We start from the raw sequence: 26,673 nt of genomic DNA on the forward strand, positions 1-26,673 counted from the left end.
ACTGCATATATTGTTTGTTCATAGTTGGTCGTTCGTCACCGTCACTATGACAGTGTGTCTTTTTGCCGTTAGTTAGGTCATTTGATCTCTACGGAAACTTGAAAACTTTGTGCAAAACGGTTTGAACACATCCGGCCCACTGTGGTTAATTCGCATCTCAAATGACAAGGAAATTAGATTAAACCCACTCGATACTTTACAATATAACTACCATCTCTATACTACCTCCATAAATTCACTTGAGACATGAGCTTGATAGTGAAATTATTATTATTTGTATTGGAGAAAATATTATTTTACATTATTTTTTTTTTGTTTATTATTGACTCAGGTAGTTTTTTTATACTTACATTTAATTAAACTAACAACAGTTGTGTGTTTTTCCGATCGCACTTCTTGACCATTGACCTAAAAAAAAATTGTAATTATTATTGTTTAGAGGTGAGGTTTGATATTTTTAATTTATATGTATACTTACCTTCAATATCATATCACCGGCAATTAAACCGGCAACTTGGGCAGCTCCACCTGGTTTAACACTTTCCACATAGACTGGATTATCGCCAGATACCTGAAATAAATAAAAACATTTTTTTTTTTTTAAGTTTAATTTGTTACAACAAATATTTATATTGAAAGTTTAAATATTAATTAAAACCCACTTTGGGTAAGAGTTAACTATTAACTTATAGTCCAATGTACACAAACAATGTGTGCACTTAAATGACTATAATGAAAATAAATATCGACTTAGTTTTCAATAATTACTTTTGCACTTTTGTACAAATTCGTTGTGTTAATAAAGTAGAAGGAATTGATGTAATTGGAGGAAAATCTAATGTATTGAAAATTACATTTTACTTGTAATGTTGTAATATTCATTCTAGACACGGATGCAATTTCATTAAGATTATTTTTTTTTATATTCAAAATTTTATACATAGGTCAGATTTGATTTTCACTGTAATAATTTTAAAATTATACTATTAGATTGAACGCAAAAGACTGAAAATGTTTTACGGTATCTTATAGTAGGGGAGAGTGGGGCCAAATGTAACACTTTTTTCTAAAATCGATGGTTCTCCTACAAATTTCAAAGTGGGTCAATCTGACCTTTTTTAAATTAAAGACCCATGTTTTAGCTCCAAGATCCATCATAAAAAATTAGCAAAACATAACGGTAATGTTGAAAAATAAAGCTTCCAAAAAAAAAATCGTGTTGTTTCAACTTACCCCACATACGGGGCAAAGTGTAACACATACCGGGGTAGGTTGTACCAAGAACTAAAAATAAGAGAAAAATACCTTTATTTGTTTATATTTATTTATTTTTAATTAATTACAATAAAAACAAACCTCAGTCATGAAATTTTGGTGCAAATTTGTAAAAAGTGAAGCAAATCCAAGATTTCCAGAGAAAATTTGACAGTAGTCTTAAATAAAAGTTATTCGAATTCATAAATTGTTTTATAAGCTTTATGAATTCAAGTGGTGGTTCAAAAATGTGTTTCCAATTTCAAAATAAATACAAACTCAATTACAAGCATTCATATTCAGGGTTGTTAATTATATTAGGTAAACAATTTTTCAGTATAGGTAGGTTTTTACATGGTACAACTTACCCCGGAAAAATGTTACAACTAGCCCCAGCATGAAATTTGGCACATAAAATCAATTTAAAAAAAAAGCGAAACTGATATAGACATAACATATACACGCAATTTGAGCCAAAACACAGTTGCATATAACAAAAAAACACTTAGCACTCTATCTTTTTCGGGTAAAGAGGTAGACCAAAAATAAAATTTAAAAAAAAAGTTACAAACATGCATTTTTTGGGCACCACTAGTGTAACTTCTCACCCTGTCGTCTAATCTTCATCTGAAGAAAATGTGCCTCTACGCGTTTCTTAATATTGAAAGGAACATCGCTTTTTTTAGCTGTTAATTCTTACCCCTGTTACATTTAGCCCCACTCTCCCCTAATACCTTATTATGGGAAACTGACGAAGTTACGAATACCAGAGTTACGGGCGACAGAGTTACGAGCGTCAAAGTTACGCGAAACCGAAGTTACGAAAAACTAGAGTTACGAATTCTAAAGTGACATGTGATTTTTGGGTTGGCAACAATTGCGAGGAACGACATGGAATTATGGAAATACAAACAAGAGATTAACATTTTTCTCATTGGTCGGAACTAAATGAGTAAAGCGAAAATTATTTGTGTGTGTTATTTCTTGTAAAATTTTGATTGGATATGTATAGATATACTTATATGGTTTTGTTTTTGTGAGAAGATCGCAAAAACGTTGAAATAGTAAAAAAAACATGAGTATACTTATGTAAGTTTGGGGGACATAATTGAATTTAACTTCTTATTTGTCCAACTAATATTGCAAATACGTAATTTTTTTTTCTATTACTTAATATAATTATTCATAGCGTATTTTGTAATACCCACTTTGTTATTATTTATGTATATTAAAATAATAACCAAACCACCCCTTTTTTTACAAACGTTATTTTGGTGTGGTGAACTGTTGTTGCAATTGTTGCCAACCCAAAAATCACATGTCATAGCTTAATATAACTTAAGAATTCGTAACTCTAGTTTTTCGTAACTTCGGTTTCGCGTAACTTTGACGGCCGTAACTCTGTCGCGTGTAGCTCAGTTATTCGTAACTTCGTTACCATTTCCTTTATTATAGATAATGCTAAATTAAAATATTTTGCCTTAATTTGCTTGACGGAAACAAAAACACGAGTGTTTAAGGAGAATGCAATTTCTACTATCTTTGTATCAGTTCAAGAACAAAAAGTACTGAGATATAAAAAGAATCAGGTTTGAAAATCTATTAAATTTTGTATATTTTACATAACATTTTTTTTTTTTTAATTAAAATTAAATCGAGTAACATTTAGGTCTAATTTTTTTACTCTCCATTACATTTGAAGTCGCGATTAAAAATTGTAAATCTGTCAAATCACATTCGAATTTTATAATTTCCCGTTTTAAATGGCGATTATAAATGAAATGAAGTGTGAATAAATTGGGCCTTAAAACATTATCGGCCCTAGCGAGGTAATCCGTCGGAGCGGAAATTCTCCGATTTCATTCGAAATATGCTTCGAGGTGTGTTTTTTCGACAGGTAAAAATTGTCCGATTCGGAGGAAATCGGACAAAATCCGCTCCCACGGATTACCTCGCTAGGGCCGTATATTTGGAATAGAAGTAAGAAGGGTCGAAAGTGACGTGGGTGATTGAACTTTGGAAGTTTAAATAAGTTAAATAAATTAAATAAATAAATATAAGCAAACTTATGTAATTTTCTGTTGCATATTTCTTTCTTTTTTTTTTGCAAAAAAATAGATGATATTTGTACTTAAAAATGGCAGTCAGAATAAGCGTTTTAATAGAATTTAGCTTAGTTGGTGTAAAAAGGTGTTCGATCTTGGATTGAGGAATGACTGTTTATATTCAATGAACAAAAAAAAAAATGGAAAGAGTATTTTAAAAAAAAAAATCTATAAGTTCAGGTTTTTGATATTAACAATTTCAAAATGAGTTTTTATCTTCGAAACTTGAAGTAATAGGTTTTGAGTGAAGAAAAGTGTAATTATGATTTTGGTTAAAAAATAAAAAATGAAAACTGAAAAGCTTTCTACAACCAAATTGACAACATAAGTTGTCGGGTCACTTTCATTAAGATTTTTACAACAACCGTACTTTGAGTTCTGACTGCAATGACTTTTCGAATCAAGCGAAAAGGGGCACATTTTTCTAGCGTTTTGGGACCAATTACAGATTTTACTGTCTCTTCGAAAAAAACACCATTTCACCTAAATTTTTTTAATGAAAACTTGCTTTCTTTCGATCCCAAATTAAATGTTTTTACCAAATTTCATTAGGGTGACCCATCATTTTTGTTTCCACTAAAAAAAAACACCCTTTTGACCATGATATTTTTATAGACTCTTTAAATTCTTGTTTCTTATCTTAAAAGTAACATAATTACTGAATTTCAATAGGGTACCACTAATATAACTCTATTCTATTCTAGAGCAATCGTATTGACTTTACACCATCAAAAAATACCTTGAAAACATGTGTCATATGATGATATTCGACAAACAATTTTTTTCAGTATATTTTTGGCTTTCACCCACCTTCCTCTAAAAAACACCCTTCCACCCAACTTTTTTTTATAGACTTTTTTTGTACTTGGTTCTTATCCCAAAAGGAAAATTTTTGCCAAGTTTCATGAGTGTAACAATTTTTTTTTTTTTAATTCTTGATTTTATGTACTATTTTACCTGTACTAGTAGCTCGTAATCGAGTGTATCATTAAAAAGCATAATAAATTATTGATTCTGAAAAAAAAAATTCTTATTGATAACAGCGAGTGACGCTCAAAAAAAGCTTCTTTTTTTTTTTTTTTTTGCTATGTATGATCACTGTGGCGTATACGTAACATTTTGTTTCTATAAAAAAAAAAAGCATTAGGGGAGAGTGGGGCCAAATGTAACACTTTTTTCTAAAATCGATGGTTCTCCTACAAATTTGAAAGTGGGTCAACCAGACCTTTTTCAAATTAAAGACCCATGTCTTAGCTCCAAGATCCATCATAAAAATTTAGCAAAACATAACGGTAATGTTGAAAAATAAAGCTTCCAAAAAAAAAATCGTGTTGTTTCAACTTACCCCACATACGGGGCAAAGTGTAACACATACCGGGGTAGGTTGTACCAAGAACTAAAAATAAGAGAAAAATACCTTTATTTGTTTATATTTATTTATTTTTAATTAATAACAATAAAAACAAACCTCAGTCATGAAATTTTGGTGCAAATTTGTAAAAAGTGGAGCAAATCCAAGATTTCCAGAGAAAATTTGACAGTAGTCTTAAATAAAAATTATTCGAATTCATAAATTGTTTTATAAGCTTTATGAATTCAAGTGGTGGTTCAAAAATGTGTTTCCAATTTCAAAATAAATACAAATTCAATTACAAGCATTCATATTCAGGGTTGATAATTATATTAGGTAAACAATTTTTCAGTATAGGTAGGTTTTTACATGGTACAACTTGCCCCGGAAAAATGTTACAACTAGCCCCAGCATGAAATTTGGCACATAAAATCAATTTAAAAAAAAAGCGAAACTGATGTAGACATAACATATACACGCAATTTGAGCCAAAACACAGTTGCATATAACAAAAAAACACTTAGCACTCTATCTTTTTCGGGTAAAGAGGTAGACCAAAAATAAAATTAAAAAAAAAAGTTACAAACATGCATTTTTTGGGCACCACTAGTGTAACTTCTCACCCTGTCGTCTAATCTTCATCTGAAGAAAATGTGCCGGTAGATATGCAAAAATTGAGCATTTTTCTCCTTTACGCGTTTCTTAATATTGAAAGGAACATCGCTTTTTTTAGCTGTTAATTCTTACCCCTGTTACATTTAGCCCCACTCTCCCCTACATATAGTTTAATAATAGTGGGTACATCCACTTGTAATATTAAAAACAAATTAATGTTTTGTTTTGTATATTTTGAATGTTCATAATATTAAAGAATATTGTTCAAAAATTTCACATTAATAGGACAAACAGTTTCTGAGAAATTAGCGTCTTAGTTTAAATAGTTGATAGTTTCCAAAACTCAAAACGCGTTTTTCTTCGTAATGATCGAAGGAAAAAGGTTTCTCACAATAATTTCTTGTTTCTTGAAATGTTGAATTTGGCGAAACAATATCAAAATTAAAAAAAAAAAAAAAAACAAAACAAAATAAACATGACATACATAAATAAGGACTTATGAAAAGTTGTTTTTGACTAAAATCTAGTTTACTTCGAAGTTAAGTCAATTAATCAAGTTTTTTTCGAAAACGGCTTTTCGTAAGAAAACTAGAAGCTTTTTTATTATAGACGCAAATTTTACCATAGTTGCTCAAAAAAAATTCATGTTCAAATTAAGGATAATTTGAACAATTGTATGTATAAAGAGACTGAAAAACAAGCTTGCGGACCACTTGTTGAGTTAATACGTTATTTAATGGAGTGTTAATTTGTCTCAACTGTTGGACCTTAAACTAACTCTTGTTAAAACCATAAACCACACAAACCCAATACAAAAATCATTGCCAATTAAAGTTCGCATTAAAATCAAAGAAAACTATATAAACTTTCGAATGCATTGCTTCTTTTCGTGCAAGTGCACCCCCATTATTATTTTGTTTCAAGAAACAATTTAATGGAATGGTATCTCTATACACCTAGGTGTACAGCTTATAAGTCTCTTACGTCGACGTATCCGGCAGATAGCCTTTGCTTTATTTGCAATTAAGCTGGCTACTCTGCTGCAGCTACTGCTCCTTTTATATTCATCCCATGAACAATAATATTGGCAAACAAAAAGCTTTTTTTTATCACATTATTCATAAATTTTCTACCCTCTCCCTGCCATTGCCATATATACACAAAAATCTATACAAGACTCGTCATCCAGATAGACAAAGTTCGAGGCGAGAGCGTGGAGCAGCATGCATGTGTTTTTTCCGCATTTCTGGGTGTATTATGTGAGTATTTTACTCGCTATCTTATCTATGACCATTTATAATGTTTAGTTTGTTTTTAATTTTTGTGCCCCCGCTTAATAGATACAAAATAAAAATAAAAAAAATAATACAACATCATCGTGCCACACACGAAAACTTTATTGTAGACAAAGAAAAAACACATATCTAAGTAAACGACCAAAACTAATAAAATTTTCTTCGATGTTTTTGGAAAGAGGGATGCAGTGTGGCCATGGTTTGAAATTTAAAAAATTGAAAGAAAAAAATAGAAACTAAAAATAAAAACATTGATAATGAAAAAATTCTTTCTCAAGATTCATTATTTCTAATTTTTGAATAATTTTTCAAAATTGAAAAAAAAATTGGAAAAAAGGTAGACTGGTCACACTGATTGATGAAGGCTATGGGAAAAAAATTCCCAAAAACAATCAAAGAAAATCAACTACAGCTGATGGGGATTTAATTTGTTTGGCTTCTATAATTTCGACCATATGTGCCTTAGTTTCGGTTCAAAGCATTAAACTCGTTTTCATTTCTCCCTGTTTTGTCAGAATTTTCCCAGTAATCAATTAACTAGACGAATATAATTAATAATGAAATTTTCCACCTCTTCCAGTTGACCTTTTTTTTTTCATTGCCTGCCTGCGCTGTGTTGGCAAAATAAAGCTATGGCTCTGCTGAAGGAGAAAAATATTTCATCAAATTTTTTTTGGAATCCTGCCAAAGGAAATAAATTTTCTTTGGATTACATAAGGCGGCATGCAAAAAAAGACATTTTTTTTTTCTTTTTGGAATTTTGAATATTGTATGTTTTTAGATCGATAAAATTGAGTGTATTTTTATTGTGATGCGCTTTCTATGGTGTTGGTGAAGAGGTTCGATTAGAAAATTCATTCATTAAATTTTTATTACCAAAGAGATTTTATTTTCTTAATTGTTTGGATAAACCAAATGTAGACGCAATTTGCTAAAAGTAAATGGGAAATTAGTAAATTATATTCATTAATAAAAATGATAGAAGAAAATAAATTTTAAAAATGATTTGTGATTTCCGACAACAAACAACATTTTTTTTTTTTCATTTTTTTTTAAGAAGAGAATGTGTGTTAGATTCTTAAATTAAGTATTTTTAAAAATACTTAAAAAAAACTTGCTAGACAGGCTTTTGGTTGAATTATACGAAAGACTGAATTCATTTTCACTAAAAATTTTGATCTTTTATGTATTTATATTGGATAAATTTTGTATTTTTACTAATAACTTTTTGAAACGATTAAATTGTTTGATAGATAGAATATATGGGTTTGAAAAGGAATTTTCAAAAATTTCGACATATAAAACGGTTGAAAGCTTAAAAAAAGATATGAAAAAAAACTCATATCAAGTTTGCAAAAATATCAACTTCCCATATATTGATTACAGTTTATTAGTGATTAATTTGTTTTTGCAGTCGATATTTAAAAAAATCTACATTTTGGTCAAATTATCGTTTAAGTATTCATGTTAACAAGTTCGCAGTGGCAAAATCAATAAAGTGGTTATAAACGAACTGCGAAAAAATTATGAAATAAAGTTTTAAAAAGGAAGTTTATCGAAAAACCAATGTACCTATTTCACGATGAGTCGATATTATTTTGTACAAGTCGATATTTTTATCGACTTTGTATTCCAATCGACTTTTTGAAAGGTCAAAATTTCAATACTTTTAATTTTTTCATCTATGGTTTAGATCGACATTTTTGTTTTCTAAAACAATCTATTTAAATCGTGATTTTTTAGACTCCCTCTAAATCGAATTTTCACGGGGCATTAAAATTGGTTCGAGTTAGAGGAAAATTCGAGTAAGAGGGATTAAATTTCAAAATTTTTTAATTGAAAATGGTCAAAAAGTTCGTGTTAGAGGAAAATTCGACTTAGAGGGAGTTCGAATTAAAGTCAGAGGCCGAGATGGGGCTGTATTTTACTTTGGCTTTTTTTTTTGTCTTTTCTTTCGTTATTGCCTTTTCACTCGTTATTGCCTTTTTTACCTCTTCTCATATTTTGTAATCTTTTTAGCCATACTTTCATACAAAATACTCAAATATACAAACAATAAGATTACGTGAAAATTTGTTCACTCAGAATATTATTTTTTTCGGCCATAATTCTAAAAGCTATTGCGAATTTCACCCGAAAATACTTAAACATTTCCGTTTAACTAGTTTCTTATATTACCAAAATTTAAGAAACAAGCTGTCGATTACGTCGAATATTACCTGGAATAAAGTTCAAAATACAGGAAGTTCTCCGCGCGTTAACAACTTTTCGCACGGAACTCACAATACGGGAAAAGTAAAGTGCGATTCTGTGGGTGCAATCTTTTTCACGTCAAAAAGATAATTTCAATTATGTAGCTTAACAAACCAAAAAAATCGAGTGAATAGATCTATTTAACTTGTTTGAGTGCCTTCCCTGATTGATGAGTCTATGTTCTATTGCGCCATTGGCAACCGCCGCGTATAAGGTTTCGAAAGAGAAATAAAAACCAAACGACTGGAGAAGTTTTCCAGATTTTGGACAAAATCAAGAGCCACTTAGAAACAGCAAAAGAGACAGTCGCAGAAAATGTGTTTTAAGAAGTTGAAATCGGTTTTTTTCTGCGTATAAGGGACTTGTGTGAATAGAGCAAATAAATTGCGATATTTGAAGGGACGCAAATTTGTTGCCTGAAAATTTAAAAAAAAATATGATAGTTCAAATCTAATACATGTAATTAATTTTTATATTTTATTGTTATTTGAATAAATGCATTTTTTGACTTTTTGAGTGTTAATTTTTTTTTAAATTTTTTAAGCCCACAAAATCCTATCCCTGGTCATGGACCTTTTCACAGAATTGTTTCCTAGATAGTCACAAAATAGCCACAAAGATACAACAGGCTTTTCTCAAAATTGATGTAGATTTGTTCCAAATTTGTCATGACATAAACTTGGCCCAGTTTTTTATGGTGAAAAATAGCATGATTCTTGAAAGACGTTTGTTGCATTAAACTGATGAATAAAATTTCTTTAGCTGTCTTGTTTATTAACATTAGGTGACTATTTGAAAGTAAAATTTACTGAAATGCATCCAATCTTGTATGTTTGAATTCTATTGACAAAATAAACAGATATAAAAGAATCAGAAACCTCAAAACTAAAAATTAAATTATAAATTACAATAAAAACGTAATCCATAAAACATTATTTAAATATCCAAACTAGTAGTAAATCTACTTACAAAAATATATTTCTTTTAATATTTTAAGTTCCGAAAAAAAAAATGCAATAAATGCTAAAAAAAAATATTTCAGCAAAATAAACTATTTATTGTATTTTTACTAAATAACTCTACAAGGAATACAATTGGCATTCATTATTTATACAAAATTAAAAAAATACATTTTTTTTCCCCAGAATCTAAATTTTACGAAACAACTTTATATAAAATATTTTTACATATAAAAATAAAAAAATATTTATATTTTTAAAAATAAAAAAAAAAACTTTACAAAAAAATTAAAACATGTTACTAACCTTCATTCCGTATCCGTTTTCGTCCTTGTGTATTGTAAGTGTTAACAATTGCGATGTTTTTTGCGGTTCACTTGGTGATATTTGTATTTGGGGGCGACGAGACGATGCCAATCGAGTGACACCGCCACCGCCGCCCCCAATCACTCCGCCGCCACTGACATTATTGTTATTATTGCTACTATTGCTATTGATACTAATGTTGTTGTTGTTGTTGTTGTTATTATTATTATTACTGTTATTGCTGTTGATTATGTTGTTGGTCGGAGTGATGGCGGCGGAACTATTAGCGATGTTAGTTGTGTTGGCGGCAGCAGTGGCGGCGCTATTATTGGCGATGGAAGAGGAGTGATTTAAACCATTTCCCGCCGAACCATTCATATGTTGCGAGTTGGCTGCTTGCAATGCAGCTACTCCCAATCCCAAGGTATATTGAACGGGCAAGGGGGGCGTTTGGGGAGGCTGCTGCTGTTGTTGTTGGGTGACTCCTGTAATCACGGTTGCTAAACTTGGCGTTGCTGCCTTTGTCGTCGTTGGTGTTGTTGTATTCATTCGATTAAAGTCATCACTGTCATCGTATTCGGGACCACTGCTTAATAGCCTGTCAGTTTGCAGCGGCAACACAAAATGTACATTATTTAGTTGAGATGGTTTTGTCGTCGTTGGTTTAATTTTTGTTTTATTTTCCATTTAAGTTAGGCAATTGAAGGCAATCAGTTTGTAATTTTTTTTTTTGTTCAAATTTTTTGTTTTGATTTTTATTAAATGCACACGCCATGAAGTGTGTTGCGGCATCGGGTTGGAAATTGAGTGTTGATTTAAAATGAAAATAAATAAGAAAACAAAAGGGAAAAAAACTAAGATAGTAATTTTTATACAAACTATTTTTTAAAAAAAATATTATATAAAATTAAGTAAATAATAAAATATTTTGTTTTACATTCTGTAGGAATATGAGTGAATGATTGAAAGGCAAGACCAAAATAAGGAAAAGGGTAAACATTCAACATATAATACAGGTATACCAACAACAACATGCACTACAAAAGAATAGGGATTCACCAACGATTTATAAATTTTAACTACTTGGGTACATTTTAATTACTCAACAAAACTAAACCAAAAAGAACATATAAGAGGTTATTATATATTTTCTGATTTGGTAAAAAAAAAATCATTGAAAACTTTATTTAAATACAAACCCTTTCAAAATAATAGAAATTAATTCCTGGTGGATAATTTTACCTAATAACACAGTAAAATATACCGTCCAAGACTTTTAAAGATATTTAAAGTCAGTCAGTTGAGTAATTATCACTATTAAAAAAATTGGGTTTTTCAAACATTTTCGAAAACTGTCACTTATACTAAAAAGTAACTGTTTCCAATTTTTTGATTAAGAAAAAAACTCATAAACATCCGATTTTTACCAAAAATTTGGAGAATGACCTTCTTAATTAAAAAAAAAAAAAAATAAAATGCGAATTTTTTATATTATAATTAGGTATTTAAATACAGTTGAAACTCGATAATCCGGGATTCGATTAACCGGGATGCTCTATTATCCGTGATGAAAATATTTGAAATTTGTTTTCGAAAATAAAGACAACGTATTAATTTAAACTCTGTTATCCGTAATAAACTCTACTATCCGTAATATATGAACAGCATCTAACAAATTCCTTCACTTCAAATCAGTCCTACGCAAAAAGAAGTTACGGGATATGTGTAGTATTTTGTTTTTTTTACGAGAATTTTATTTTTGTTTTCGTTTTTTTTAATAAGTTTTTTAATAAATATTTAAATATGTATAATTTTTTGTTTGAGAAAAGAAAGTTCTATTATTCGGGATTTTCGATTATCCGTAATGGCCTCGGTCCCGACCATCCCGGTTAATCGAGTTTCAACTGATGTTGATTTAATTTTCTTTGTGAATTTAAAAAGAAAGTTTAATAACTTCGATACACCAATCTACGCTCGAAATAGAAATAGATTCGAAGGGAGAATCGACTATAAAAATTACACGGTGTTACAAAAATGAGGTTTTAAAATATACGCGGGCGGATACCTATCACGTTTTGTAGAGCTAGTCGCACTGATTACGAAACGGTATTTAAAAAGTCCCTAACACCCCCAAAATCTGACCGTCATCCATTAAAAAAAATCTAGCTTTGTCAAATTTTTACCCATTTTCTGATAGGAAATAAATATACCTTTTCAACAATGTATTAAACATGTAACTCGGTTAAACCACCTAGAATTAATAAGCTGTCAAAGTTCAAAAATTCCATTTTTTCGTCATTTACCCAACTTCGACATCAAATTAAAGTATATGTTTTTATAACAACATGTTGTTTTAAAAATATATTCTAAAATAATATTTATTTCCAAATCAAACGAGATATTTTTTATGAAAATCAGTTCAAAATTGGCTTGGAAAAAAAAATGTTACGATTTTAACCCAGATACAAAAATTCGAACTTTTAGGTATAGAACAAAATTGTTGTTTTGGCACCTAGTAGGATAGTCTAAGATCCGGCCATAGGACGACCTACCCTCATCGTTATACCAGTTGAGAGTTATATTTTCTGAAAGCTAGTGTCTTAGGAAATAAATTGCACATGGGTTGCCAAGCGATATCCTGTCAAGGCATAGGGTTGCCAGGCCTTAAAGTTCATTTTTGCAAATTTTTGAAAATGCGACCCTGCTTATATGGCAAGCCTAAGAGTTATAAAAAAAATATAATGTCATAGGAAATTTAATTTAAAAATTTTAATTTTCAGGATTTTTTAAAATTTGAAGTTTGAGTAGGGTAAACAAAGGCGAATTTAGAAAAAGGGCAAAAATCTATTATCTAAACAAAACGTGATAGAAATAAAATTGAAATTGGAATCGATAGATATTATAAAAATATAAAAGCCACACATAGAACAAAAAAATGTAAAAAATCTACAACTCGAGATATAGTCTTTTTAAAGTCATGATACTCCAATTCGATATTTGAGAAATAATTCACCAAAAATCAGAATGAAAGATTTTTTAAATAATTTTTATGTGATAAGTTAGGAAAAATAAAATAACTTGACACGTGTCTGTCAAATTTTTAATTTAACTTACCGTTTTTGCGAGGGGATTTTTTGAAAAGGTGCTTATTTTCATATTTCAACATATTAAAGGGAAAAATCCCGTCATGGGACGACCTATCCACCTCATTATACCAGTTGAAAGCTATATTTTCCTAAGGGTAGTGTCAAAAGAAACAGTTTGCACATGGGTTGCCTAGCGATATCCTGTCAAGGCATAGGGTTGCCAGGCCTTAAAGTTTATTTTTCATTATTTTTGAATACGCCACCCTGCTTATACCCAAAGCCAAAGAGTTGTAAAAAAAATATTATGTCACAGGAAATTTAATTTAAAAATTTTAATTTTCAGGATTTTTTAAAATTTGAAGTTTGAGTAGGGTAAACAAAGGCGAATTTAGAAAAAGGGCAAAAATCTATTTTCTAAACAAAACGTGATAGAAATAAAATTGAAATTGGATTCGATAGATATTATAAAAACATAAAAGCCACACATAGAACAAAAAAATGTAAAAAATCTACAACTCAAGATATAGTCTTTTTAAAGTCATGATACTCCAATTCGATATTTGAGAAATAATTCACCAAAAATCAGAATGAAAGATTTTTTAAATAATTTTTATGTGATAAGTTAGGAAAAATAAAATAACTTGACACGTGTCTGTCAAATTTTTAATTTAACTTACCGTTTTTGCGAGGGGATTTTTTGAAAAGGTGCTTATTTTCATATTTCAACATATTAAAGGGAAAAATCCCGTCATGGGACGACCTATCCACCTCATTATACCAGTTGAAAGCTATATTCTCCGAAGGGTAGTGTCTAAAGAAACAGTTTGCACATGGGTTGCCTAGCGATATCCTGTCAAGGCATAGGGTTGCCAGGCCTTAAAGTTTAAATTTGCAAATTTTTCAAAATGCGACCCTGCTTATATGGCAAGCCTAAGAGTTATGAAAAAAATATAATGTCATAGGAAATTTAATTTGAAAATTTTAATTTTCAGGATTTTTAGAAATTTGACATTTTAGAAGGGGAAACTGAGGTAAATTTAAAAAAAGGTCAAAAAGCTATATCCTTAACAAAGAGTGGTAGAAAAAAGATTGATACTGGAATCGATAGATATTGTTAAATTATATAAGTCACACATACAAACCAAAAATGTAAAAAATCTGCTACTCGAGATAGGGACGTTTAAAAGTCAAAACCGTGAAATTCGATGTTTGAGAAATAATTCACCAAAAATCAGCACGAAAGGTATTTGAAATAATGTTTATGTTATTAGAGAGCATAAATAAAATAACTTGACACGTATCTGCCAAATTTTTGATTTGACTTAGTTTTTGGTTCCTGTGTATTTTTGAAGAATAACACCGAAACAGTGAATTGAATTGTAAAAATCTGTAATTCTTCAAAAATACACAGGAACCAAAAACTAAGTCAAATCAAAAATTTGGCAGATACGTGTCAAGTTATTTTATTTATGCTCTCTAATAACATAAACATTATTTCAAATACCTTTCGTGCTGATTTTTGGTGAATTATTTCTCAAACATCGAATTTCACGGTTTTGACTTTTAAACGTCCCTATCTCGAGTAGCAGATTTTTTACATTTTTGGTTTGTATGTGTGACTTATATAATTTAACAATATCTATCGATTCCAGTATCAATCTTTTTTCTACCACTCTTTGTTAAGGATATAGCTTTTTGACCTTTTTTTAAATTTACCTCAGTTTCCCCTTCTAAAATGTCAAATTTCTAAAAATCCTGAAAATTAAAATTTTCAAATTAAATTTCCTATGACATTATATTTTTTTCATAACTCTTAGGCTTGCCATATAAGCAGGGTCGCATTTTGAAAAATTTGCAAATTTAAACTTTAAGGCCTGGCAACCCTATGCCTTGACAGGATATCGCTAGGCAACCCATGTGCAAACTGTTTCTTTAGACACTACCCTTCGGAGAATATAGCTTTCAACTGGTATAATGAGGTGGATAGGTCGTCCCATGACGGGATTTTTCCCTTTAATATGTTGAAATATGAAAATAAGCACCTTTTCAAAAAATCCCCTCGCAAAAACGGTAAGTTAAATTAAAAATTTGACAGACACGTGTCAAGTTATTTTATTTTTCCTAACTTATCACATAAAAATTATTTAAAAAATTTTTCATTCTGATTTTTGGTGAATTATTTCTCAAATATCGAATTGGAGTATCATGACTCTAAAAAGACTATATCTCGAGTTGTAGATTTTTTACATTTTTTTGTTCTATGTGTGGCTTTTATGTTTTTATAATATCTATCGAATCCAATTTCAATTTTATTTCTATCACGTTTTGTATAGAAAATAGATTTTTGCCCTTTTTCTAAATTCGCCTTTGTTTACCCTACTCAAACTTCAAATTTTAAAAAATCCTGAAAATTAAAATTTTCAAATTAAATTTCCTATGACATAATATTTTTTTTACAACTCTTTGGCTTTGGGTATAAGCAGGGTGGCGTATTCAAAAATAATGAAAAATAAACTTTAAGGCCTGGCAACCCTATGCCTTGACAGGATATCGCTAGGCAACCCATGTGCAAACTGTTTCTTTTGACACTACCCTTAGGAAAATATAGCTTTCAACTGGTATAATGAGGTGGATAGGTCGTCCCATGACGGGATTTTTCCCTTTAATATGTTGAAATATGAAAATAAGCACCTTTTCAAAAAATCCCCTCGCAAAAACGGTAAGTTAAATTAAAAATTTGACAGACACGTGTCAAGTTATTTTATTTTTCTTAACTTATCACATAAAAATTATTTAAAAAATCTTTCATTCTGATTTTTGGTGAATTATTTCTCAAATATCGAATTGGAGTATCATGACTCTAAAAAGACTATATCTCGAGTTGTAGATTTTTTACATTTTTTATTTGTATGTGTGGCTTTCATATATTTATAATATCTATCGATTCCAATTTCAATTTTATTTCTATCACGTTTTGTTTAGAAAATAGATTTTTGCCCTTTTTCTAAATTCGCCTTTGTTTACCCTACTCAAACTTCAAATTTTAAAAAATCCTGAAAATTAAAATTTTTAAATTAAATTTCCTATGACATTATATTTTTTTTATAACTCTTAGGCTTGCCATATAAGCAGGGTCGCATTTTCAAAAATTTGCAAAAATGAACTTTAAGGCCTGGCAACCCTATGCCTTGACAGGATATCGCTAGGCAACCCATGTGCAATTTATTTCCTAAGACACTAGCTTTCAGAAAATATAACTCTCAACTGGTATAACGATGAGGGTAGGTCGTCCTATGGCGGGATCTCCTACTAGGATAACTTGGGCGCCAGGATTTGATAACGGGTTTTTGTAGAGGAGCTCAATACAAACATTTTTTTTTGGGAGGGGGGTCTATCTCTCCCCGTTTAGGTGGGAAGGGCATTTTTCTAAAAAAAAAATTATCAAAATAAAAAAATTATTAAAAAACAACGGCAACACTTACAGTAATACCTAATCGATACCATTTCCGAAAGGAAAAATTGTACATTTAATTCTTATTTTTAAATCAATATATTATAACCAATAGTTTTTGAAATTATCGATTTCAAAGTTAAAAATAGGCGAACAAAAATTTTTTTAACTCATTTTATACTATTTTTGTCCAGATTGTAAATATTAATAAAAAAAAAATTACTCACACATAAAACTGCCTCAATTGATTCCCTATCAAACAGTGAAAACTATATGTTTCTATGTCTTCTAGTTTTTGAGAAAATTGAAAAATAAAAACAAATAAAAACAAAAAATATTTTGAAAAAAGAAAAAAATTGAATAATATTTCAATTTTCCCAAAAACTAGAAGACATAGAAAAATATAGTTTTCACTGTTCGATAAGAAATCAATTGAGGCAGTTTTCTGTGTGAGTAATTTTCTTATTAAAATTCACATTCTGGACAAAAATAGTATAAAATGAGTTTTAAAAAATTTTTTTGTTTCGCCTATTTTTAACTTTGAAATCGATTATTTCAAAAACTATTGGTTATAATATATTGATTTAAAAATTAGAATTAAATGTACAATTCATCAAAGCAACGAGATTTGATAAGAAAATCCAAATTTAAATTTCTGGCTTTACATAAAACTGATTTATGTAAAAACTTAAAAAAAAAAATAAGGGCATAATGATAAAATAATGAAAAAAGACCCCAACACTAATTTTGGGACTTCTCTTTCATTTTATTTTAAAAACAATTTGAGGCATTATTATTATTATTATTTTTTTTTAATAATTTACATGAAAATGCGAAACGAAATTGTTTTTCCCAAAAAAATGTTTGTGAATTTTCAAAGTACAGCTTATTGTGGACTCCCTGATAGTCAGCATCAAGATCTTTGCATTCAAAAGCATTATTAAGTAACAGAATAGCTGCAAAAAATCGCGCAATTTCGGAAGCTATTCTCTTATTCCCTGAAGTATTGCTGCACGATCTTTGCATAGATAATTTTTCGTTATAAAAGAGTTTGTCCTACTTTATTTACCCATCGAAATAGAGAATTAATTAGGAATTAATTAGGAACATTATAATACATTATTAAAATAAAATATAAGCTGTTCCGCATCCATAAAAACTCGCTGTTTGTAATATTCAGGATGAGCCAATTTTGTTGACCGCCATCGTCAGTCAATTTTGAAATATAGGGTGTTTTCATAAACGTCTTCCTAACTTAGGCCTGCGTTAGACGTGTTCATAAAGTCAGATCTGCGATCGGACTAACTTAGTCCAACTGCAGTACTGCTGTTCATAAACGTCATTATGTCGTCAACGTCGGGCAGATTGCGCAGCCAACATTTTATATCTGCAGAACTCGCGAAGAAGTTTATTTGGATCTTGATTCGATGTTTTTAAAAATTAATTAGGGCAAATTAGGGTTGCTTGTGGAATTCGAAAAAATTCAACGTGAATATTATTTGGACCAAATTATAGAAGAAAAAAAATTTTTCCATTAAGGTGGTTCAAATTTTTTTTTTTAATTATTGAAAAAAAAAAAATTAATTTTCACTGCAGAGAAAATTTGTAAAACATAGTTTATAAAATAGGATGTTAAATTGTGTAGGTGTTTTCACATTTGGGGGCTCAGAAAAATGGTATTTACATTTACTCTTGGAATTCAACCAAAATGGATTTAATTAATTGGATATGAATTAAATATCTATTAGTATAGAAAAAAGCAATTTACAACAAATCTATTTTTTTTTTTTTTTTTTTTCAAACGCAAAAAAAAATTTTTTTGAACACCCTAATCAAAAATATTTTTTTTTATCGATAATTTGTTTCAAATATGAACCACTCGTTTTTTTTTATTCCGCTATGAAAAGTAGAAGAAAATATGTATTTTTTTTTTGCACCACCCTTATGTAACACGGTTTACAAATTTTCCATGTTATTAAAAACAAAAGTAAATATTTTTTTGTTTATTAAAGAAAACTCATTCTGTGGTAGTTTTTTAATTTTTTTTTTCTGACGTTTATAAACACTCAGTGACTGCTGAAAATTGTACTAACGCAGGCCTGCAAACATTCTGCAGAATTGGTGTGTTCATTAATGCAGCAAAGCAGAAAGACGATTGTACCTACTAACGCAGATTTCCGCCGTTTATGAAAACACCCATATTTAAGATAAAAACTCCTTCATTTCTTTAAAATTACGTATGGTTTTAAAAATGATCTCTTTGCAATAAACTTCAATACAAATACAAATAGAAAGAAAAAACACCTTAACTTTTAATGCAATTTCTACAAGTTTTACCTGATTGTTACAACTAAATTCCTGTATTAAAAATTTACTCATAGAACGCATGAAAAAAAAAAACGAAAAGTTTTTAATAAATTTAATGACCCAAAACTAAAAACCTGATTTGTTGACTTCGTAACACAACAAAAATGTTGTTACCACAAACGGGCGTCAAATAATTAATTTTATATTCATTTAGCGATCAATTTGTTTGTGACTAAATGATTTCATGATTTTCAAACGATTATGGTGTATTTGCCCATATCGCCCCCTCCATAATCATCAAAAGCCAAACCAAACAATCTTGATTTTATATAAAAACAAAAAAACAAAAAATAAAAAAAAAAACAAAATATTGATTCGCATAAAAACAGAGAGAAGGCACACGTTCTATAGCAAAATGCCAAAGCAAAAGTGCCAGCAGCCAGCAGAAGCACTAAAAATGATTGATTGCTATTAGTGTGAATTTATTGCAGATAAATATAAACAATAACCCCTCAATCACAACCATCATCATTATTATTGTATTGGCGGTGTAGCGGTGGCAGTAGAAGCAAGCAGAATGATGAATTTTATTAATTTTATTTATTTTTTATTCCTAAAAGCAACTATACGAGTATACAAATCGGTTCCAGACATGAGCCATTAGAGTAACTATCAAGTTGTATAGCTTTAGAATTGATACATCCATTTGAATATAATGTACCAGCCAGACCCACCCAATCAATAGAGTTTTCCTAAAATAAAACTCCAAGCAATTATCCCATTTATCAATGACACTATCTTTCAGATACAGCGTCACCTACACCAGCGAGAAAACAGAGAAGATTGGCTGCAAAAAAAAAAACTGATGTAACCAATTTTGCATTTAGCAATAAATATTCTCAAATCGATTCTTTTTTACTTTTTTTTTCTGTTTTAAATGTGTTTTTGAATTGGTCACATTATTTTGCATCGAGCGACCGACGCGACAAGACACTTGATAGTGCGCTGCGCTAGGGGGCATCGATTGAGGGAGCTGCAGCAGCAGCTCTATAGTTTTATTGGTAATTTAGTTACACCCGAACGCCTCCTATCGGCGGCGTGCGGCGGCAGCAAGGCAATAGAATTTAATTGCTTTTTACTGAAGCTGGCTGTGTGTATGTTTGATTCCATAAAAGTCTGTTGTAGTCGTTGTTGTAGTTATATCGTCATCGTTATCCCGCGGCAAATATTAGATCAGCTTTTTTTTTATTCTGTGTTGGATTCAGTTTTGTAGTTTGGCAGTAAATCACAGAATGTTTTTTTTTTTTGTTTTTGTTTGGCGACAGACAATGAACTTTAAATTAATCTAAAAAACATTTCTGCATTATTGTAGTTTGATTGGATTTTTTTGATTGTTTTTTTTTTGTTGCACTAATAAGTCAGAGCCGGATTAACCAGAGGGTGAAATAATGAGTCAAGTTAAATAATAGAAAGGAGGTTCTTTTATCTACAAACAAAATCTGTATCGAATTTGATAGATATAGCCTTAGGGCAAGAAAAACAAACAATTTTTTAAATGAGAATGTACTACAGCACACTTGAATAAGTGAAATCATCGACAAAAATTAGTTTTACTTTAAGCCCTGATTTTTCAATCGTCAGTTAGACTATCAGAAGAATAAATATCAATATAAAAAAAACTTTTATTCCTAGGAATGAGCTCTATCTGAGGTTTATCTGACTATTGAAAAATTGGCCCTAAATAGAAGAATTTAAGAAATTAAACTGATATCAAAAATTACACATCGAATTCCCCATCAATTCCGTTTTTATTCACATTATTTAGCAGTTTTGCTCGACTTGACTGGACTGTAAAGTGTTGCCATTGAAAATAAATCTCAATTGAGAAAAAATTATCTTTATATTATTATGAGAAGTCCCCTAATTTAAATTTTTCAAATTTAAACTAATTTTGTACTGAAAATTCAAAGTACCAAAAAAATACTTTTTTTTTCAAAAATTCTAAATTCTGTCGATTGTCCACCCTAAATTCTCTACATATGTATATGCAAAATCGTCGTCAGATGGGTTTGCTATTCAGTCAGTGATTAAATTAGCGGATATTAACAATGTCACTGTGGTGTATGCGTAACTTTTTTGTAGGTTATTTAAAAAAAAATAAAAAAAAATTACGTTGCATACAAAAAAGTTACGCTTACAACACAGTAACTTTGTTGATTTTTTCTAATTCAATCATAATCACTGATAGCAAACCCATTTGACAAAATTTTGAATTTTTGAAAAAAAGTAATTTTTCGGGATTTTAGGGGACTTTTGAATTTTTCAGTACAAAATTTGTTTTTTGAATATCTTCTAAACGTAGCGTAAACACACACTGATTTTTAATTTGTATGCATTTTTCGAGGTGGACAAACGATTGCTGTTTGAAATTTTTAAATGATGAAGATTAAATATGAATTTAAAATTTTAAAAATTTGTCCAAACTTTTTTTCTCAAATTTAGAGAAATACCTTAACCCTTTGTTTAGAAAATATTACCTACATCATTTTTTTATGAAATCTTAAAAAAGTTACCTTTCAAAACAAATTTAAACAGCAACCGGTATCTCGAAGTGGACAAACGATTGCAATTATTTTTATAGATCTATCGGTAAATTCGAGTATTTTAGAGGTTTTTTTTGTTTTTCAGATTTCCTATAAACAGAAATTGCTGTAATTTTTTTTTCAATGAATTTCTTTCATTTTATTTAATTTTTCTTTTTTATTTTATGTTTTATTTTGTTTTATTCTATTTTTAATTTTATTTTTTTATTGTATTTTTTTTTTATTTTAATTTAATTTTTTTTTTATTTTTTTTTTTAAGATTTGTTTTTTTTTATTTTAAATTTCATTTTTATTTTTTATATATATTTTTTGTTTTTTTGTTTTAAATTTAATTTTTATTTTTTATATTTATTTTTTGTTTTTTATTAATTTTTAATTAATTTTTTTTTCAATTATTATTTTTTTTTTCAATTATTATTTTTTTTTTTTTCAATTATTATTTTTTTTATCGTTTTTAATTTAAAAGAAACGGACTATAGCTGGATTCCCTGAAGCGACTTCGTATTATACCGAACGGAATTAAATAAATTGCACGACTGGGGTCGCACGTACTTGCTCTTATGCTTAAAGATACTATAATGTTAAAGCTTTTTATTCAAGAAATTTAAAATTTGATATTTTGAAGAAATTTCATAAGTAGTATAAAAAAATTAAATCTGTTTTTATAATTAATTAAACTCCGTTATAAATTATCTTAAAAAAAAAAAACAAATATGCCATTTTATTTCTTGTATAAAAAGGTATTTCTAGAAAAAAATTTTCGAAAATTGTAGGAGCCGCTTTTTAAAAAAATTGTTTTTTATATATAAAAATTTTTTAACATTTTTCAAAAAAAAAGTTGGTATGCCATTTTGAAGAAGTAATTAATTTACACATAAATACGAAATTTAAAAATTTTTCATTGATCTGTTTTCAAAAAATTGATTTTTCAAAAAAAAAATTTGAAATATTTTTTAAAAAACCCAAAATGCGTTTTTTGAAAATTTTCTAAAATTTTAATATTATCTTTACTTACACACTTTTGTATAAAAATTTTCATTAAAACCGGGTTAATGTTGTACGAGATATTCAGAAACGAAAAAAAAACGTTCTATGACAGGTACCGTTAATAACGGTACAAAAAATATTACAATTCTAATAACAAAGTTATGGAAGAATTAACAAATGAAACTAAAATAAAATGCACGACTGGGTCGCACGTACTTGCTCTTGTAGTTCACAGTATCTTTATCTTAAATATTTATTGGAAATTTAAGATTTTGTTTAGTGTCCAGAAAAAAAATCAAAAAAAATCGAAAGTTTAAAAATCAAATTAAAAAAATTTTTTTTTTTCAAAAATAAAAAAAAAAATTTTTTTTTTACATTTTATATTTCAAATTGATGTCTGTAAATTTTGAATAAAATTGACTTATGCTTTGATGAAATATATGAACTTAAAAAATATGTCACTTTTTGAAAAACGGCAACGCCATATTTCCGTTCTCCGCATTTTTTGAGAAAAACTAAAAACGCAGTTTTGTTAGAATCAATAAGTCTGTTACGTTTACTAAATTTTATCAAATCGTTAGAGCCGTTTTCGAGAAAATTGCAATACCACGAAAACGTTATATGGAAGGGTCTAGGGAATAACGTCAAAATCATCTGTACCAAGTTTCAAGCAAATCCATCAATCCGTTTAGGCCCTAGCTCGATGTACAGATGGACGCGCAGCATACATTGTTTTTAATATATTTTGGATAAAAGTATTAAAAATGAGTCTCGAACCTTACATTTCAATTTTTATTGTTTTTCGTCCTATTTTATTTAACAGTTTAAACTTAGTTTTCTCAGAAGTTTGTGTTGTATATCTATAAAAAGGTCAGAATCTCTACTTTATAAATCCGTTATTTGTTTTTGAATGTACTTTAAATTGGTTGTTTAAAAAAAATAACAATTAATGGGAAGTAATTTGGCCAATTTTAATTTTCAATTGTAGATTTCTCCTTTGCTGACGACTGCCGATGTCGAGTTATGAATGAATTTAGAATCTCATTTTACTCAAAATTAAGGAATAAAAATAAAATTTTGCGCATATTTGCGCCATTTTGATTTACGGTCAAAAATGTATAAAATAAAAATTTTCCAAAAATGTTTGAAAAAATTTTTTTTTTTTGTCATCTACAGAGTGTCTCAAAATTAATGATTCAAATGAAAAATTCTGATAGGCTATTTAAAGGGCTCTTAAAATTTGGTAACTTGTCTATCCCAAATATTTACGGTTTTCGATTAAATGCACTTCTTGTGAAATTTCGAAAAATTCCTACTTTAAAACAGTATTTTGACTCCCCTGTTCATAATTTGTTTTTGTTTTTTTACAAATCTGTCCCTAAAACAATAATTGACAATTAGGAACAATTGACAAATAAAAAAAAAATTATTTCGCTACAAATTAGTTTAAACAAAAGCCTATGTTTTTTATTGCTTTTTTTTTTTAATTCTGAAAAACCTTGTTTTGTTGAATTCAAATTATAGTATCTTTCATCTTAACTTCAATTTCCGAATTTTTTATACTTTTTTTGAAAACTGTGATAACTAGGCAAGTTATAAAAATGATAAACCACTTACAAAATGTACAATTTATTTTTAAGGGTGTTGCTCTAAAATAAAAGTAAGAAATTGAGTTTCATTAAAACTGCTAACTAATTTGTAGCGATATGGCGAACAAAATAAATAATGTTTTGATTAAATAATTGATTCTTATTTACCAATGTCTTAGTGAACGTTTGTAAAAACAAAAATCACTTATGAACAGGGGAAGTAAAATACTGTATCAAAGAAGGAATTTTTCGAAATTTCACAAGAAGTGCATTTAATCGAAAATGGTAAGAATTTGAGATATGTATGTATTTTAAATTATTACTTTTGGGATCCCCTATAAAGGGAATTCCCAACAAGCTTGACATTCGGAACGGATTTCAAGTCCCATTTTATGCCGCAAATCAAAATCTGCAGATTTGATTTTATTTTATTTCATCCCATTTTTTCAAACTTTTATTTTTTTACGCTGTTTTAATTCTTATCTCAAGCTTTTGTTTTATTTAAAAAGTCTTCTCTATAAAATATAAATTATTTTCATATTCCATTTCGTTTTAATACATTTTCCTCTTTAACCCTTTTTTGTTGTTTGAGTTTTATAAAATACACAATAATTTTGAATTTATTACGAAAGTGGTTAATTTAGTCTCTACGTTTTTGGATACTTATCCCTTTCACATTTTTTCTTCCTTTTCTTACTTATAAAATAAATTCTACCTACAATAAATTTTATATTATCTTTCATTCGTATGCTTTTTTTAAATTTATAATCTTTTAATTTTTGCTTTCTTATCAATATATTATATATATGATAACTTCACTTATATTTAACACAAATAACAACGACTTAAAATATAATTTTGTATATGAATTAACCCATTAATTGACGAATTTGAGCTATTTTTCATAATTTCTGTTTTTGAAAATATTATAATAAATACATACATAATTTTTTTAGTTCTGATTTTTATTACATGTTGAAGCATATACATTGTAGTATATTTGTGCCAAATTTCAAAAAAAAATATTGAGAAACAAAAAAGTTATGGAATTTTGAGATGATTTACATCGTTTGGTCCCATAGTGCGACGGACGGCATGACGAAGACCACTTTTTTGATCTTCTGTAATGTGGGTTTTGATTAAAACCTCAAATTTGTTTTCTACACGAAACCAATACTTTCTTGCCCTATAGATCAAGTAAAAATTAGGTATGTGTTCAGTTCATTCTATATCTTGAGTAAGTACCTACTTAATATTATTATTATTTTCAAAAGAATATATTGGGTACCCCAAGTCAACGCCAAATGTCGAAATCCACTTAACCAGTAACTACTCTATCAGATATCGCTTCCTTATACATTTAAATAAAATATCTTGTAATTGAATTAAGTCTCAAATTTAGCAAACATTAATTTTTATAATCAGTGCGTCAAAATCTCAATAAAAAGTATTGTTTGAATTCTGTTTTATAAATTTTGTCACGCAGTTCAATTAAACAGCAAGTACGTGCGACCCAGTTGTGCATTTTTTGAATTCAACTCGAATTAATAACAAAGAAGGTATTAGCTTAAATTTTGGCGCCCATATAACAATAATTTAATTATATTAACCAACCAAAAGCTGTTTAAATAATTTCTAAATTGCTAGAGCGATAATTGTGTCACAATCAAGTGTTTATTTCTTTATTATTTTTTTTTTTTCTTCCCTCTGCTCTCGTGTTGTGTGAATATTTCGCATGGCACAAATAATAAAAAAAAAATTAAAATCTTTTTCATGTCATATCCATTTGGCCACATTGTGTGTCGGAGTGGAGTCTACACATGAATAGCTTAGGTAAATTATTTAAACAAAACAAGAAAAGCAAAAAAAAATTTATCTGAAAATACATAAATTTTAATTCTCACGCTGATCACACCCAATTCTGGTGCAGACAGCTTAAAATAAACGTTTTTTTTTTTTTTTGTTTTGTTGTTGTTTGTTTTATTATCCTCCATGAGGAAATACCCCACTTGTTGTTGTTGTTTTTTTTTTTTTCTTCGAGTACGCAAGTATTTTATATTCACTTGCAGATGGACACACGTCGTTCACAGTACATACTTCAACTTGGGAGCTGATTTTGTTTTTTTTTTTTTTTGTATTTTATAATTTTTTTTTTTTTGTTTAGCTGACGTCAAAATAAATATCATTTTTTTTGTTTCTTTTCATTTTCATTGAAAAAAAAGTTTATATACATTTTTTATTTGTCTGTTGGGTTAGGTTTATTTTTGTCTTAATGTCAAGGTCTATTGAGGGTCGTTAAATGGGGTTTTAGCGAAGAGTATAAAGTTTTAATAATGATAAATAAGCTGATTTGTTGGAATTTGCAAAAGGTTGGATTGTTTTTTATTTTTCTGAAAAATTCATGTATTGTGAGTCAACTTCTTTTTGTTAATTATCTCAATGACAGCTGGTGTAATGTTGGTTTGGTGTTGATTTTATTTGGAAAATTAACTTATCCGGAATTGACAAAATT

General features: G+C 28.8%; 1 protein-coding gene across 4 annotated transcripts in view; it reads right to left on the minus strand.

Annotated features, from left to right (window-relative positions):
* The window catches only part of LOC129918418 (uncharacterized), a 302,049-nt gene that overhangs the window by 229,388 nt on the left and 45,988 nt on the right, over positions 1–26,673 (minus strand). For 3 of the 4 annotated variants that reach the window (XM_055998934.1, XM_055998933.1, XM_055998937.1), the window contains exons 4-6: positions 10,139–10,736; positions 479–571; positions 351–408 (exon numbers count right to left, since the gene is read on the minus strand). In XM_055998934.1, the coding sequence (XP_055854909.1) occupies positions 351–408; positions 479–571; positions 10,139–10,736 (749 nt within the window). The remainder of the gene's footprint in view (positions 1–350; positions 409–478; positions 572–10,138; positions 10,737–26,673) is intronic. The other variant, XM_055998935.1, reaches the window with a different exon arrangement.

The sequence above is a fragment of the Episyrphus balteatus genome, chromosome 4, assembly GCF_945859705.1.
Source record: "Episyrphus balteatus chromosome 4, idEpiBalt1.1, whole genome shotgun sequence".
Classification (NCBI taxonomy): Eukaryota; Metazoa; Arthropoda; class Insecta; order Diptera; family Syrphidae; genus Episyrphus; species Episyrphus balteatus.